Here is a 12,712-nt window from a genome sequence, read left to right as displayed (position 1 = left end):
TGAACTGACAATGCACAGTGTTGCCAAATGGCTTAGCCTACAATTCCCCAAAACTCATGGTAAAAAATCCCCAAAACAACCCAAAAATCCCATTATCAGAATTATACTTTCTTCTGCATATGCAGGCTTTACTAATATAGAAATTACTCACTATACTCCATATAAATGCAAGAAAATTAATTGCAACAATAGAGAGATTTACTCATCTTTGTTTCTTCATCATAGAAATTTGTACGGAATATCCCCATCAGACACCAAAAATCCCCAAATCTATGGATAGATTCCCATATCTGGCAACACTGAAAATGCATTTGGATCACTCTTAACCTCACTGATAACAATCTAATCTAGAGTTCACTCTTCCATCTTCAGAATGTTTGATACTCAATTTCCTATTAAATTGTATTCCGGGACAAAATCACTAAGACACCCAGTTACTCAGTTAGACACAAGCGAGACAGTGAATCAGGGCACAAACAGTAGAAAGTTTTCATAGTTCGTACACTAGCACTTAACTCTAGGGTAAATACTTTATTCTTTCCATGCAACATATAATACACAAATTTTATGTTGTACAGGTAAATTAATGGTGATACAATAATTGTCAAACGAACGTTGTCAACGTCCAACTAACCATGCAGCGAGTAAAACGATAAAATACGGAATTACTGAACGACGATGGCAACTGTCAGTGAGAAGTTCGTTGCCATGTTGACTAGGTATCTATGTGAAACATTCAATTTAATAACAAACTTCTTTCCTAAGTCTATATTAGTTGTTCCTGGTCCCTGGTTCTTAGATGCTCACTCCACAAAATAGGTTTGCGGCCACTCTATCGCATTATAGATATAATACGGATAAACACTGTCAAAGTACATATTCAGGGTCAGAGTGCAGTCATATTCGTTGTAACGGCGCCTCTATTAATTTTCATTGTATTTTAAATTTGGATTGATCTTTTTGTGTGGTGTTTTGAAGAGAGAGAGAGAGAGAGAGAGAGAGAGAGAGAGAGAGAGAGAGAGAGAGAGAGAGAGAGAGAGAGAGAGAGAGAGAGAGAGAGAGAGAGAGAGAGAGAGTAAAAATTATACTAATCTTTCTTTACTTTATTTACAATATTCATGAATATTATGAGTATTTTTTTACCATGATGTTCAGAGTCTGTTGCAAAGATTAAGAACATGTAATGGATTTTTATTTCCTTAACAATAAGTCTCTTGATAGTTTATATATGACAGATGTATTTTAATGTTTTACCAGTCTTATGATGTTTTACATTCATTATCCTTTCCTTTCTGGGCTATTTTTTCCTGCTGGAGCCTTTGGGCTTGTGGTGGTCTTTTGGTAACATCCTTGCCTTGTGATTGCAAGACTGGGGTTCGAGTCACGCTCAAACTCGTTAGTTCCTTTGGTCGCTGCAACCTAACCATCCTTGTGAGCTAAGGATAGGGGTTTTGGGGAAGCCTTTAGGTATATCTGCTGAGTCATCAGCAGCCATTGCCTGGCCCTCTTTGGTCCTTTCCTGGGAGGAGAGGGTGCTTAGGCGCTGATGATCAAGTATTAATGAGTTTGGAAAGATCTTTCTGGAATCAATGATTTGATAGATGTAAATGGGCGGGAGTGAGATGTTTTCTTAGCTGATAGGAAAGGTGGGTGGAAGAAGTGGGGACAATTAGCTAACTAACCATGTAGGGACTAGTTTGGGAAGTCAAGTATTAGGAGAACGTTTTTCCTGAATCTTGGGGTTGAGGAAGAAGAGTCGATGACGGTTCATTGTTTAATAATCAGATACCCAGATTACAAGGGCCTGCAATAGGCTCCGCACGTCTTTATAACTGCGCGGGAAAACATATCGTACACACGGATCCCACATGCCCCTCCAAGATTGACATGTAATAATTACAACAATTACACTGCAATCTGATAATTATCAAATGGGGTAAATCAGTAACAAAACAGATAGGATGCACAATGTAGCATCTAGCTACACAAAAATAATCAGAGTAAATAAATCAATAATTGCTTAATAAAATGGGTCGAATTGGCATAATAGAAATGGATCAACTGCATACTGCAAACATAGCCATACAAGAAAAAATTAAAACATTCACAGAACAAAGCAATGTGAGCAACACTATCAGATGTATAGTATAGCATGAATTATCAATAATTCTTTAAAAAAAAGAAAAAAAAAATCCATAATAACACGTGGACAAGGAAATCATATATTTATAGGCTAGCAGTACACAAAAGCAATGACAATTACATATTATTTAACAAATTCAGTGAGCCAGCCAGGTTCTTTCCTGGAACGTTGTGGTCTCGTAGCACGGGGTAGGCTGGGTGTGGGGGAGCTAGACCTGGGCGGGCTCTCACTGCTGCTGTCAGCTGGTGTGGTGCTAGGGGTTGGGTCAGACGGTGGGCTGGGCGTGGGACAAGCTATCTGTCCCTTTAAATGTTTTCTGTTGCGCAATGATAACCTTCCACTCCCGTCAAGCCTTACTGTGTACTGCCGGTATGGGTGATGGGAGATGATGACACCTGATCTGTCCCACCTTTTAGTCCCGGGATCTTGAATCCTAACCTGGGTGCCCACATGCAATGGAGTCATGTTGCAAGAGCGTTGTCTTGGTGATTGGGGAAATCTGTCACTAGACGATGCCATCAATATTTCCCGCTGTCGAAGGGTTCTTCTCCAGTGGCGATCTACCTTATACTGCTGTCTTGCTGTAGGAACACCATCACGAAGTGCTCTTCCTGTTGCTAGTTGAGCTGGTGACTTGCCTATCTCTCTCAAGGGCGTATTCAGGTATTGCAGCATTGCCTGTGTGCACCTGTCGTTGTCCAAACTACCGTTGGCCCCCGTGTTCGAGCGGATGATTCTTTTGGCGGATTTCACAGCAGCCTCTGCCCTCCCATTTGACTGTGGATAATGAGCAGATGAAAGGCGGACGGTAACCCTCCATTTCTTAAGAAAGTCCATCATCTCCTCACTAGCCAAGTTAGTGCCTCCATCAGTGGAGAGTTGCTCGGGAGCCCCCCACCTGGAAAAGTAGCCACGTAGTTTCGCTATAATTTTGTTGGAACCAGTTCCCTTGGGGAAATGCGCTATTTCTAGCCAACCCGTCAGTCTGTCAGCGTAGGCCAAATAAACTTGTCCTTCGAGTTGAAAGAGATCAGCCACCGTCTGCTGGAAGGGGTACTCAGGGGGAGGGGTAACAATCATGACTTCTGGCGGTGAAGAGGGCGTGTGCAGGTTGCAGACATCACAGGAAGCTCGGCATTGTTCCAAGTCGCCTGCTATTCCAGGCCAATACACGGTTGCTCTTGCACGACGTAACATCGAATCTAGCCCTTGATGGCTGGCATGCAGGTTCCTTGCTACTTTATTACGTAATGAGTCAGGTATCACTAATCTCACTGCCCCCTCCTCATGGGTATATGTCACCATACTTTGTGCAGCAGCCAACCTGTCCCTTACGCTGTAGAAGGGTCGAAGACACTGTAGTTCTTGGGATTTTTGCTTAGGCCAGTCCCCAGCACGGACTCTTGCGAGCAACAACTGGTATACGGGATCATTATTTGCTGCGTCCATGACCATCTCTTCGTCCATTGTAATACCGTCATCTTGGCTCAATACAGCTACTGTTGCTGCTGCTACCGCCGCGGAGATATCTTCTTCTTGTATGGTGTCCTCCTTATCTGGGACTGCCGTTAGGGAGGGGTACCGAGATAGAAAATCGGCTGCTGAATTCCACTTTCCTGGCAGGTACTTTATTGTGAACTTATATTGCAGAGTCTTTTCTTTAAGGCGGAATAACCTTGGGTTCACCACATCTGTGAGGGCCCTATCCCCCAAAAGCTTCACTAGTGGGCGGTGGTCTGTTACGATAATGAGGGAGGGGCATCCCAACAGAAACAATCTTGCTTTCCGTAGACACCAGGCCACTGCCAAAGCTTCTCCTTCCACTGCTGCGTATCCGGATTCGGCAGCAGACAGGTGACGACTCCCACACAGAGCCAGCCGCCAACCCCCTTTGCAACAAAAAGGGGTCTCTAGGGAGGTACAACCACAGTACTGTTGCAGGACAACGAAACCTATACCTTCCCTACTCCAATCTGTGATTACTGCTGTAGGCCTAGTCTTGTCGTAATACCGTAGTCCATCCTTTGCCAGCCGACAAATAATATCCTGAGCCTGTCGGAACTTGTGTTGCAGTTGTTCGTCCCAATATACCTTCTTTCCTGTAGATTTCTTCAGTAGTTCCCGGAAGGGCTCCATGAGGGGCGCGGTGGCCAAAAAGGGTGCCAGCTGGTTGACGAAACCATACCAGGATCTGATATCCGTAACTGATGGTTGGGCTGGCATGGGAAAGTCTCTTATGGCAGCCAACCTTTCACTTGTAGGCTCATACGAGTCCCACCCCAGGTGAAAACCAACAAAGGTAGCCTCTCTCCTACAAAATGAGAACTTTTCTGGTTTTAGGGTAATGCCTTTCTTCGCGCAGGTAGCCAGGAAATCAAAGGTGTGCCAAAAGGCTCCCTCAACACTTATGTCATGCAGAAGGGTGTCGTCTACACACTTGTACTTGCGAGGAATATCCATAATTGCGTCATCAAACCGTCGAGTGTAGGCATCGGAAGCTGCACAATGGCCCATCGGGGTGCGACGATACTGGTATCTGCCCCATGGGGTTATGAAAGTTGTCAGTCTTCGGCTGTCCTCATCCAACTCCACCTGGTGGAAACCCCAGAACGCATCTGCAACAGTCTTATAGCTTCGAACAGGTACACCAGATACTATATCAAAGGGTGCTGGTGTATGGTGCGTTTCCCTCTTGCAACATGCATTTAAGCGCTGATAATCCACTGTCCTCCTCGGGTGGCCATCCTTTTTGGCCACTACTACCATTCTGGCGCACCACTCTGTGGCCTCCCCCGGTGGTACTGGCTGGATGATGCCCCTACGTACGTCCTCCTCCAGCTGAGCCTTGACTTCATCTTCCCAGTGCTTTGGGACCGCTGCAGGTGTGTGGCAAGCATAGGGTATGGCCCCGGTGACGAGGTGGATGCGGTGGGGTGGGCCCTCCATAACTGGGAGGGGTGACTTGGAGGTGTTGAAGGTTGTCGCCGAAAAACGTTGGAGTAGCCAATCTTGAAGTAAGGGAACGTTTTCTTCCAGCGGGGGGAATGGTAACACTGTCGGACGTGAGAGATCCACCTCCTCTACTGTATCAACGGTGGCAACACTGGCGAGATGATAGGGGAACGTAGCTGGGACTAGACCCAACTCTTTACACATTGACAATGACAAGTATAAATTTGTTGCAGAATTCACGAAGAAAATCTCCTGCATAGAGGATCGACCATTTAATGATACACAACACTTAGTTGCCCCTAAACACTTCAAACGAATGCCTGCAACATCTCTCAGCGTCTGCTGCTTTTCAACTTTCGCGGGGTCGAGGTGCAGCAGCTGCAACAGCTCGCTGCCAGCGACGCAAACCTGGGCCCCCGTATCGGCAACGGCGGTGGTGGGTACACACTCCCTCCCCCCCGGCACTGACACTGATACATTCAATAACGGTTGTCCCGCAACGGCGGTAGATGCAATCACTACAGCACTAGATACTTCTGGCAGGACCTTACGTTTGCCCCTACAGCATTTCTTCAAATGCCCCACTTTCTGGCAATTATAACAAGTAACACCTTTGGCCAAACACGAATTCTTATCGGAGTGCGAACTGCCACAGTTGCCGCACCTCGTTGGCGGTGTACGATGCACAGCACGGTGGATAGTGGCGGCTGCACACTCCCCCTCCTCCGTGACGTTGGCTGCCTCGACTGGCGGATAACTTGAAATTTGGCGGGAAATTTTCCCGCTCTCACCTACATCCCTAACCGCAGCTTCAAATGCTATGCACTGTGCCCTGAGGGCGTCTACGCTATCATACCTATGATAACTTTGAAAAATTTCTCTTTTAAGCACTAAATTATTCAACCCTACCATCACTTTACGCAATAGCATATATTCAGACAGATCGGAATTACACTGTGGGCACTCGAATTTGCAATCTAGAGCTAACTGAGAACACCTTTGAAAATACACATTGATAGGCTCATCCGTGGCCTGAACATCATTAAAGAATTCGCTCCATAGCACTGCTTGGTTGGATGACCGTAGTACTAGCTTTTCAATGCTATCTAATGCCTCCTTGGGGCTCACACATGACCATTGGGCCGCTGAGAACTTTGCATCTAAAGCTCTCTGTAGAGCTGGCACACACAGAAGACGGATGTGCATGACGGCCTCCAAACTAGGCCACCTGTTCAGGTGTATCCAGCACTCCATAGACCGCCTCCATGTCCTGAACGCCGCTGAAGACATTTCCACATCACACTTCTCAGGAGCTGAAGCATTGGACACACGTGGCACTCTGGCTACCGGCAGGTTAGCCACCTGGGTTTGCAGTGCAATGATAGCTTGTTGCTGGGAGATAATGGTGTCGCGGGCCTGACGAAGTGACGGAGTTGCGATGGCCCTCCTGGAGGGCGTTGCAAGACGAGGTCTAATAGGTGGTGCCATCCTGATCTACGCTCCACAGGCGTAGGTTCATATCTCACTGCGCCATCTTGGGGTTGAGGAAGAAGAGTCGATGACGGTTCATTGTTTAATAATCAGATACCCAGATTACAAGGGCCTGCAATAGGCTCCGCACGTCTTTATAACTGCGCGGGAAAACATATCGTACACACGGATCCCACACTGAAGGAATACACTGATATTTTTTCGATTAAAGAAACAATGATAATTCACTATCATTTATCTAAATCACAATAGCATGTCTTTATAAAGTAATTACTGATTTATGTTAGTATTATCTTATTTTAATCCTCTGGCAAAGGGCCTCAATGAATTCACTCCATATCTCTTTCCTGTGCCATCTCTCTAAGCCCAACCGAACTCTCGGATCCAACCTCCAAATTGTCATCAGCCACGTATCTCTTGGTCTACCAAGCCTCCTCTTCTGCCCAGCGGTTTCCATTCAGGTATATCATGGACTAACTCATCTTAACTTCTTAAAATATGCCCCATCCATCTCCGTCTTAATAATCTATGGTATATACTTTTTAGTGAGGCAGATTTGCACAGACTCGCAGGGGTGCCCTTTTAGCTCGGAAAAGTTTCCTGATTGCTGATTGGTTGGACAAGATAACTCTAACCAATCAGAGAGCAGAAACTTTTCTGAGCTAAAAGGGTACCGCTGCGAGTCGGTGCAAATCTGCCTCATGGAAATACATTGAGTAAAACTATATTGGTCATATTGGGCACCAATGCCACCTCATGAATTGCTGCATTTGTTATATGCTGCTGGCATTTGATTCCAAAAATCCTTCTCAGTGATTTATTCATAAAGGCAAGATATTTTACATCAGTTCTTACAGTGCTATATCATGACTGGTGACCGTAATTTAATATCAACCTTACAAGTGGAATGTCTATTTTGATTTTGCTGTGAACTGATGTTCGATATAATCTAAATTGTTTTTAGGATGCTCATTGCTTGTTCTACCCTACTACCTATTCTCTCTTTGAATTCTGTAACCAGTGATCCATTGCTGGCAATGATGGTTCCTTATTATTTGACAGAGTTTGAGTTCAGTAATATTATTTCTCCAATTAGGGCAGTTTGCCTGATCACCACTCTGAATCTACACGACCTCAGTCTTTCTCTGGTTGATCACCACTCTACACCCTACTCTTCTCCAATCTAACCTATCAAACATTTCCTGCCTTTCAGGAATTGCAGAAGCAACTAGAACTATCATTCGTGTACTCAAGATCACAATCTCTGGTCCCCTGTCCATTAAATGACATTATTCATTCCTTGCCTTACGTTGTTCATAACATAATCAATCACCATAATAAACAGTAGAGAGGACAGTATTCCCCCTTGTAGTACTCCAGGCTTGACTTCAAATGCATCTGTAAAACATCCTCAACCATTACCAGACAACAAATTCCACTATGCAAATCCATTATGATGTTTACAATCTTTTCTGGCATCTCATAGGGCCTCGGAATTTTTCTTAACACTACATGAAATATAGTAAAATACTTTCTCAAAATCCACAAAGCATAAAACAAGAGGTGATTTTAGTTCGTAGACTGTTAACCTGAATGTCGTAGAATAAACATTTGATCATCACATCGTCTACCTTTTCTGAAACCTGCTTGCTCTTTTCGATGTATTCTATCTATTACAGGTTCTATTCTATTCAACATTAACTTGGAAAAAACTTTCATACCTACTTGGGACAATGTGATCCCTCGCCAATTCCCACTCTCTCTCTCTTCAATCATCCTTCAACAGGAGTAACTTCATCTTGCCACATAAGATTGATTTTTAAAATATCTTAAATTTTACGAAAAAAAGGAAAAGAAATCCATTAAATATTCTATAAAGGAAGTATTTGCTTAGGTATATTCGCCTACATACACATACACACAAACAACGCACATTCGTGTACATATAAATTACCTGGAGACAATTCGTTGTAACGTGGGTCAGGAGGTGAATCGGCTGAAATCCCACAAAAAGTCAGTTATATTCAGGATTGAATCACACAAATGGTCTGGTCAATTAAGGATAAAATCACACGAAAAGTCGTGTTAATTCAGGATAGAATCACACAAAAAGTCGGATGAATTCAGGAGGGAATCACACAAAAAGTCGGATTAATTCAGAATCACACAAAAAGTCGGGTTAATTCAGGATAGAATATCACAAAAAGTCGGGTTAATTCAGGATAGAATCACACAGAAAGTCGGGTTAATTCAGGATGGAATCACACAAAAAGTTGGGTTAATTCAGGATAGAATCACAAAAAAGTCTGAATAATTCAGGATGAAATTACACAGAAAGTTGGGTTAATTCAGGATGGAATCACACAAAAAGTCAGAATAATTCAGGATAGAATCACACAAAAAATCAGCATAATTCAGGATAAAATTACACAAAAAGTCGTGTTAATTCAGGACAGAATCACACAAAAAGTCAGCTTAATTCATCATAGAATCACACAAAAAGTAATAATAATAATAAAGAAAATTTTTCATTTATTAGTTTAATGACAAGTTATTGTTTTCAATCAATCCTTATCCTCAAAACCTTGGGTTTTCTCATTTTCCACTTTTTTCTTTTACTTTTTCCCTAGCTTGTTATATTTTTCCCTTTTGTTTACCCTTTACATACTATTAATTACCTCCTAGATACAATGGCTTAGTTTCCATTGTTTTAATTCTTCCATTCTACCTTGTTTCGAGTAATGTTCTCCTGTTAGGTCTTCAGCTGCTGATTCTCATCTTGATTTGTTGGACAGAAACTTACGGTGTATTAAATTTCTTATTCCTGATCTAGATGTTAAATCTTTGGCAATGTCGTTCAATTAGTTCATTATACATGTTGCATAAGATTTTTCATAGTTCTGACCATCCTTTACATTCAGATCTTCCTGGACAGTTCCATCCTGTTTGTAATACTAGGCATGTAGTTAATTCTATTAGTCGGGCCTTCTGCATCATGAGGCTCAAAACAAAACAATATTCTAGAAGTTTTATTCCAGATGTGACCAAGTTGTGGAATGATCTTCCTAATCCGGTAGTTGAATCAGTAGAACTTATAAAGTTCAGAGTTGCAGAAAATGTTTTCAAGTTGAACAGGCTGACATAAATCTTTTTACAGTTATATATGAATAATCTGCTATAATGTTGTTAATGTTTTTTTTTTAATATTTTAATTTAATTTTTCATTACCTCTTATGTATTTTATTTATTTCCTTGTTCCCTTTCTTCACTGGGCTATTTTTCCCTGTTGGAGCCCTTGGGCTTATAGCATCTTGCTTTTCCAACTAGGGTTGTAGCTTGGCTAGTAATAATAGCAATAATAATAATAATAATAATAATTATAATAGGAGACTTTCATCAATTCCTATGTCATAAAGATAGAAAAAAATAGGGAAACAAAATCATTTTTCTTATATCCTATTTTTTCCTACAAATCACTACTATAAGGAATTGAAGGATAAAAATAAAGCATAAATATAGTCTTTTATTGATCAGTGATGTTTCCCATTTGTGATGAAAACAATAACGAAACTGGATAAAGAAATACTGATTAAAAGATAGTGATAACCAGACCAAATGAAATGGTAAAATTAAACAAGCTACAATAATAGTATAATTTAACATTGTTGAACGCTGCAACATGCATCAACATATTTATCTTTTCATTCATCTAGGCCTAACTATAAAATAAATTTGAATTGGCTAGCATTCCAGTTAAATGGTATACTTAGACCTCAATATAAATATAAAACAATTTTAAACCTTTCCGATGCGTTGCGAATAGATTGGCCTCTCTTATAAACAAGAGGACCACGGGTTCTTGCGTTGGCAGCCCCTAAGTGGAATAATCTTGTGAAAGTGGCAGATCAGGAACACAGAGGACGGACAGGATGATTATGGGTTGGAGCAGCATGAGGACCGAGGCTGGAATCCGAAGCTCAGTTGAGGGGTGCCGCAAAGAAGACAAGGCCTCCTTATACCCAGTTCCTCTTCTGTCTTAGAAAAATTGGAGCAGCATGAGGACCGAGGCTGGAATCCGAAGCTCAGTTGAGGGGTGCCGCAAAGAAGACAAGGCCTCCCTATACCCAGTTCCTCTTCTGTCTTAGAAAAATTGGAGCAGCATGAGGACCGAGGCTGGAGTCCGATGCTCAGCTGAGGGGCACCACAAAGAAGACAAGTCCTCCCTATACCCAGTTCCTCTTCTGTCCTAGAAAAATTGGAGCAGCATGAGGACCGAGGCTGGAGTCCGAAGCTCAGTTGAGGGGCACTACAAAGAAGACAAGGCCTCCCTAAACCCAGTACCTCTTCTGTCCTAGAAAAATTGGAGCAGCATGAGGACCGAGGCTGGAATCCGAAGCTCAGTTGTGGGGTGCCGCAAAGAAGACAAGGCCTCCCTATACCCAGTTCCTCTTCTGTCTTAGAAAAATTGGAGCAGCATGAGGACCGAGGCTGGAGTCCGAAGCTCAGTTGAGGGGCACTACAAAGAAGACAAGGCCTCCCTAAACCCAGTACCTCTTCTGTCCTAGAAAAATTGGAGCAGCATGAGGACCGAGGCTGGAATCCGAAGCTCAGTTGTGGGGTGCCGCAAAGAAGACAAGGCCTCCCTAAACCCCGTTCCCCTTCTGTCCTAAAAAATTTATTTTTTCTAATTGTAGGTCCAATAGCAACTTAATCCTTTTAAAAACTTCAGAAACAAAATACATGACCGCAGTCCACTATCTTGATTTCCCTGAAATCTGGATAAAGCATGATGGCATCTTTCAACACTTGGAGCCCTTCCTCCACCACGCCTAAGTGATTTCGAGGCTTCCATGTGGATTGTTCTTTAAGGACAATGTAAAACTGCGAAACTTCTTTCCCGTTACGGTCGAGCCAACCTCTTACTTCTCCCTCCCTTGCTTGTGTATTCTTATATATATCCCTCTTACGTTCCCCCACCCAGTTCACCTTAAACATCACTGGTCTAGTTGTAGTTCTGTCTGCCACTACATAATCTCCAAATCCAATATTTTCACCAGGTTCCCCCTGCCTCCCTATACCAAAGATCGATGAGTTGGCGTAAGAGGGTCCCATATCTCCTGCACACATATGGAGGAAATTGAGGGCCAGATTACCCTCATCTACTACTTTAATAATCATTCTTCCGAGGAATCTGCTGTCAGTTCCTAGATCCAGGAACACCCTTCGCGAGGTCTTTGGCATCAGGGATTCAAGCTGTAGTTCAAAATGATAAGGAAAATAATAATGATAATAGTAATAATGATGTTAATAGAATATATTATAAAAATGGGTGCTAGTACAGCTTGTATTCTACAATGCTTTTAATAGTATACTAAGCAATTACAAGCAAAGCGTACCACGGCGGAGCAAAGATCATTTGATAAATTCTAGGTAATTATGATACTTTAATTTTTACTAGTAATTGATTCAAGTCTTTCGAAGTTGAGTCAACTAGCAAGTGATCTTAAAATTCTTTTAAAATTGCGAGTCTTTAATTAGAGGTTAGGATATAAGCTGCATTAGCTTGTCAAAACGGTAGAAAAGGAAAATTTGAGCATAATGTAAGGTATATTAGCACCCAAAAATTCCTTAAAGGTAGTCTTTGATCTTGTTCAACTTACTTTGTTAATTTATCCATGATTTTGTGATTACACAATTCAAGCTAACATACACAGATCTCCCTTTTATCAACTCAAACAAAAGACATTGGCACGAACTTACTTTTATAGCACAACTGGTTACTTGTGTATCTCCTTCCTCAAGATGACTCATAAAGACTCTGTTCTTAGAGCCAATCTTAAGAGTACCAATTCTATGTCGGCTCGACAAGGGGTTCACAGCAAACACCAACACCTTAGGAAGGTTTTCTTCAACTATTCTATCTATTTCCTCTGCAACATTTCTTAGATTTGTTTGCATTTTTATGATTTCCTGTTGGATATATCAAAGAGCACAGGTTACAGAGAATATAAAAAAGTTAGCACTTGCAGTATAGAAGTGTATAGGTAATTATTAATAGTAGGCCTACTATGGTTTATATGGCTTCAAATGTGATCTAAACAGAAAATTTGTAAATTAAATATTCGA

General features: G+C 42.1%; 1 protein-coding gene across 2 annotated transcripts in view; it reads right to left on the bottom strand.

Annotated features, from left to right (window-relative positions):
• LOC137628819 (uncharacterized) overlaps positions 1-12,712 on the bottom strand; it is a 152,929-nt gene that overhangs the window by 20,900 nt on the left and 119,317 nt on the right. For both annotated transcript variants that reach the window (XM_068360061.1, XM_068360062.1), the window contains exon 3: positions 12,347-12,556. In XM_068360061.1, the coding sequence (XP_068216162.1) occupies positions 12,347-12,556 (210 nt within the window). The remainder of the gene's footprint in view (positions 1-12,346; positions 12,557-12,712) is intronic.

The sequence above is a fragment of the Palaemon carinicauda genome, chromosome 36 (genome assembly GCF_036898095.1).
Source record: "Palaemon carinicauda isolate YSFRI2023 chromosome 36, ASM3689809v2, whole genome shotgun sequence".
Taxonomy (NCBI): domain Eukaryota; kingdom Metazoa; phylum Arthropoda; class Malacostraca; order Decapoda; family Palaemonidae; genus Palaemon; species Palaemon carinicauda.
This window is presented reverse-complemented; position numbering and strand designations above follow the sequence as displayed.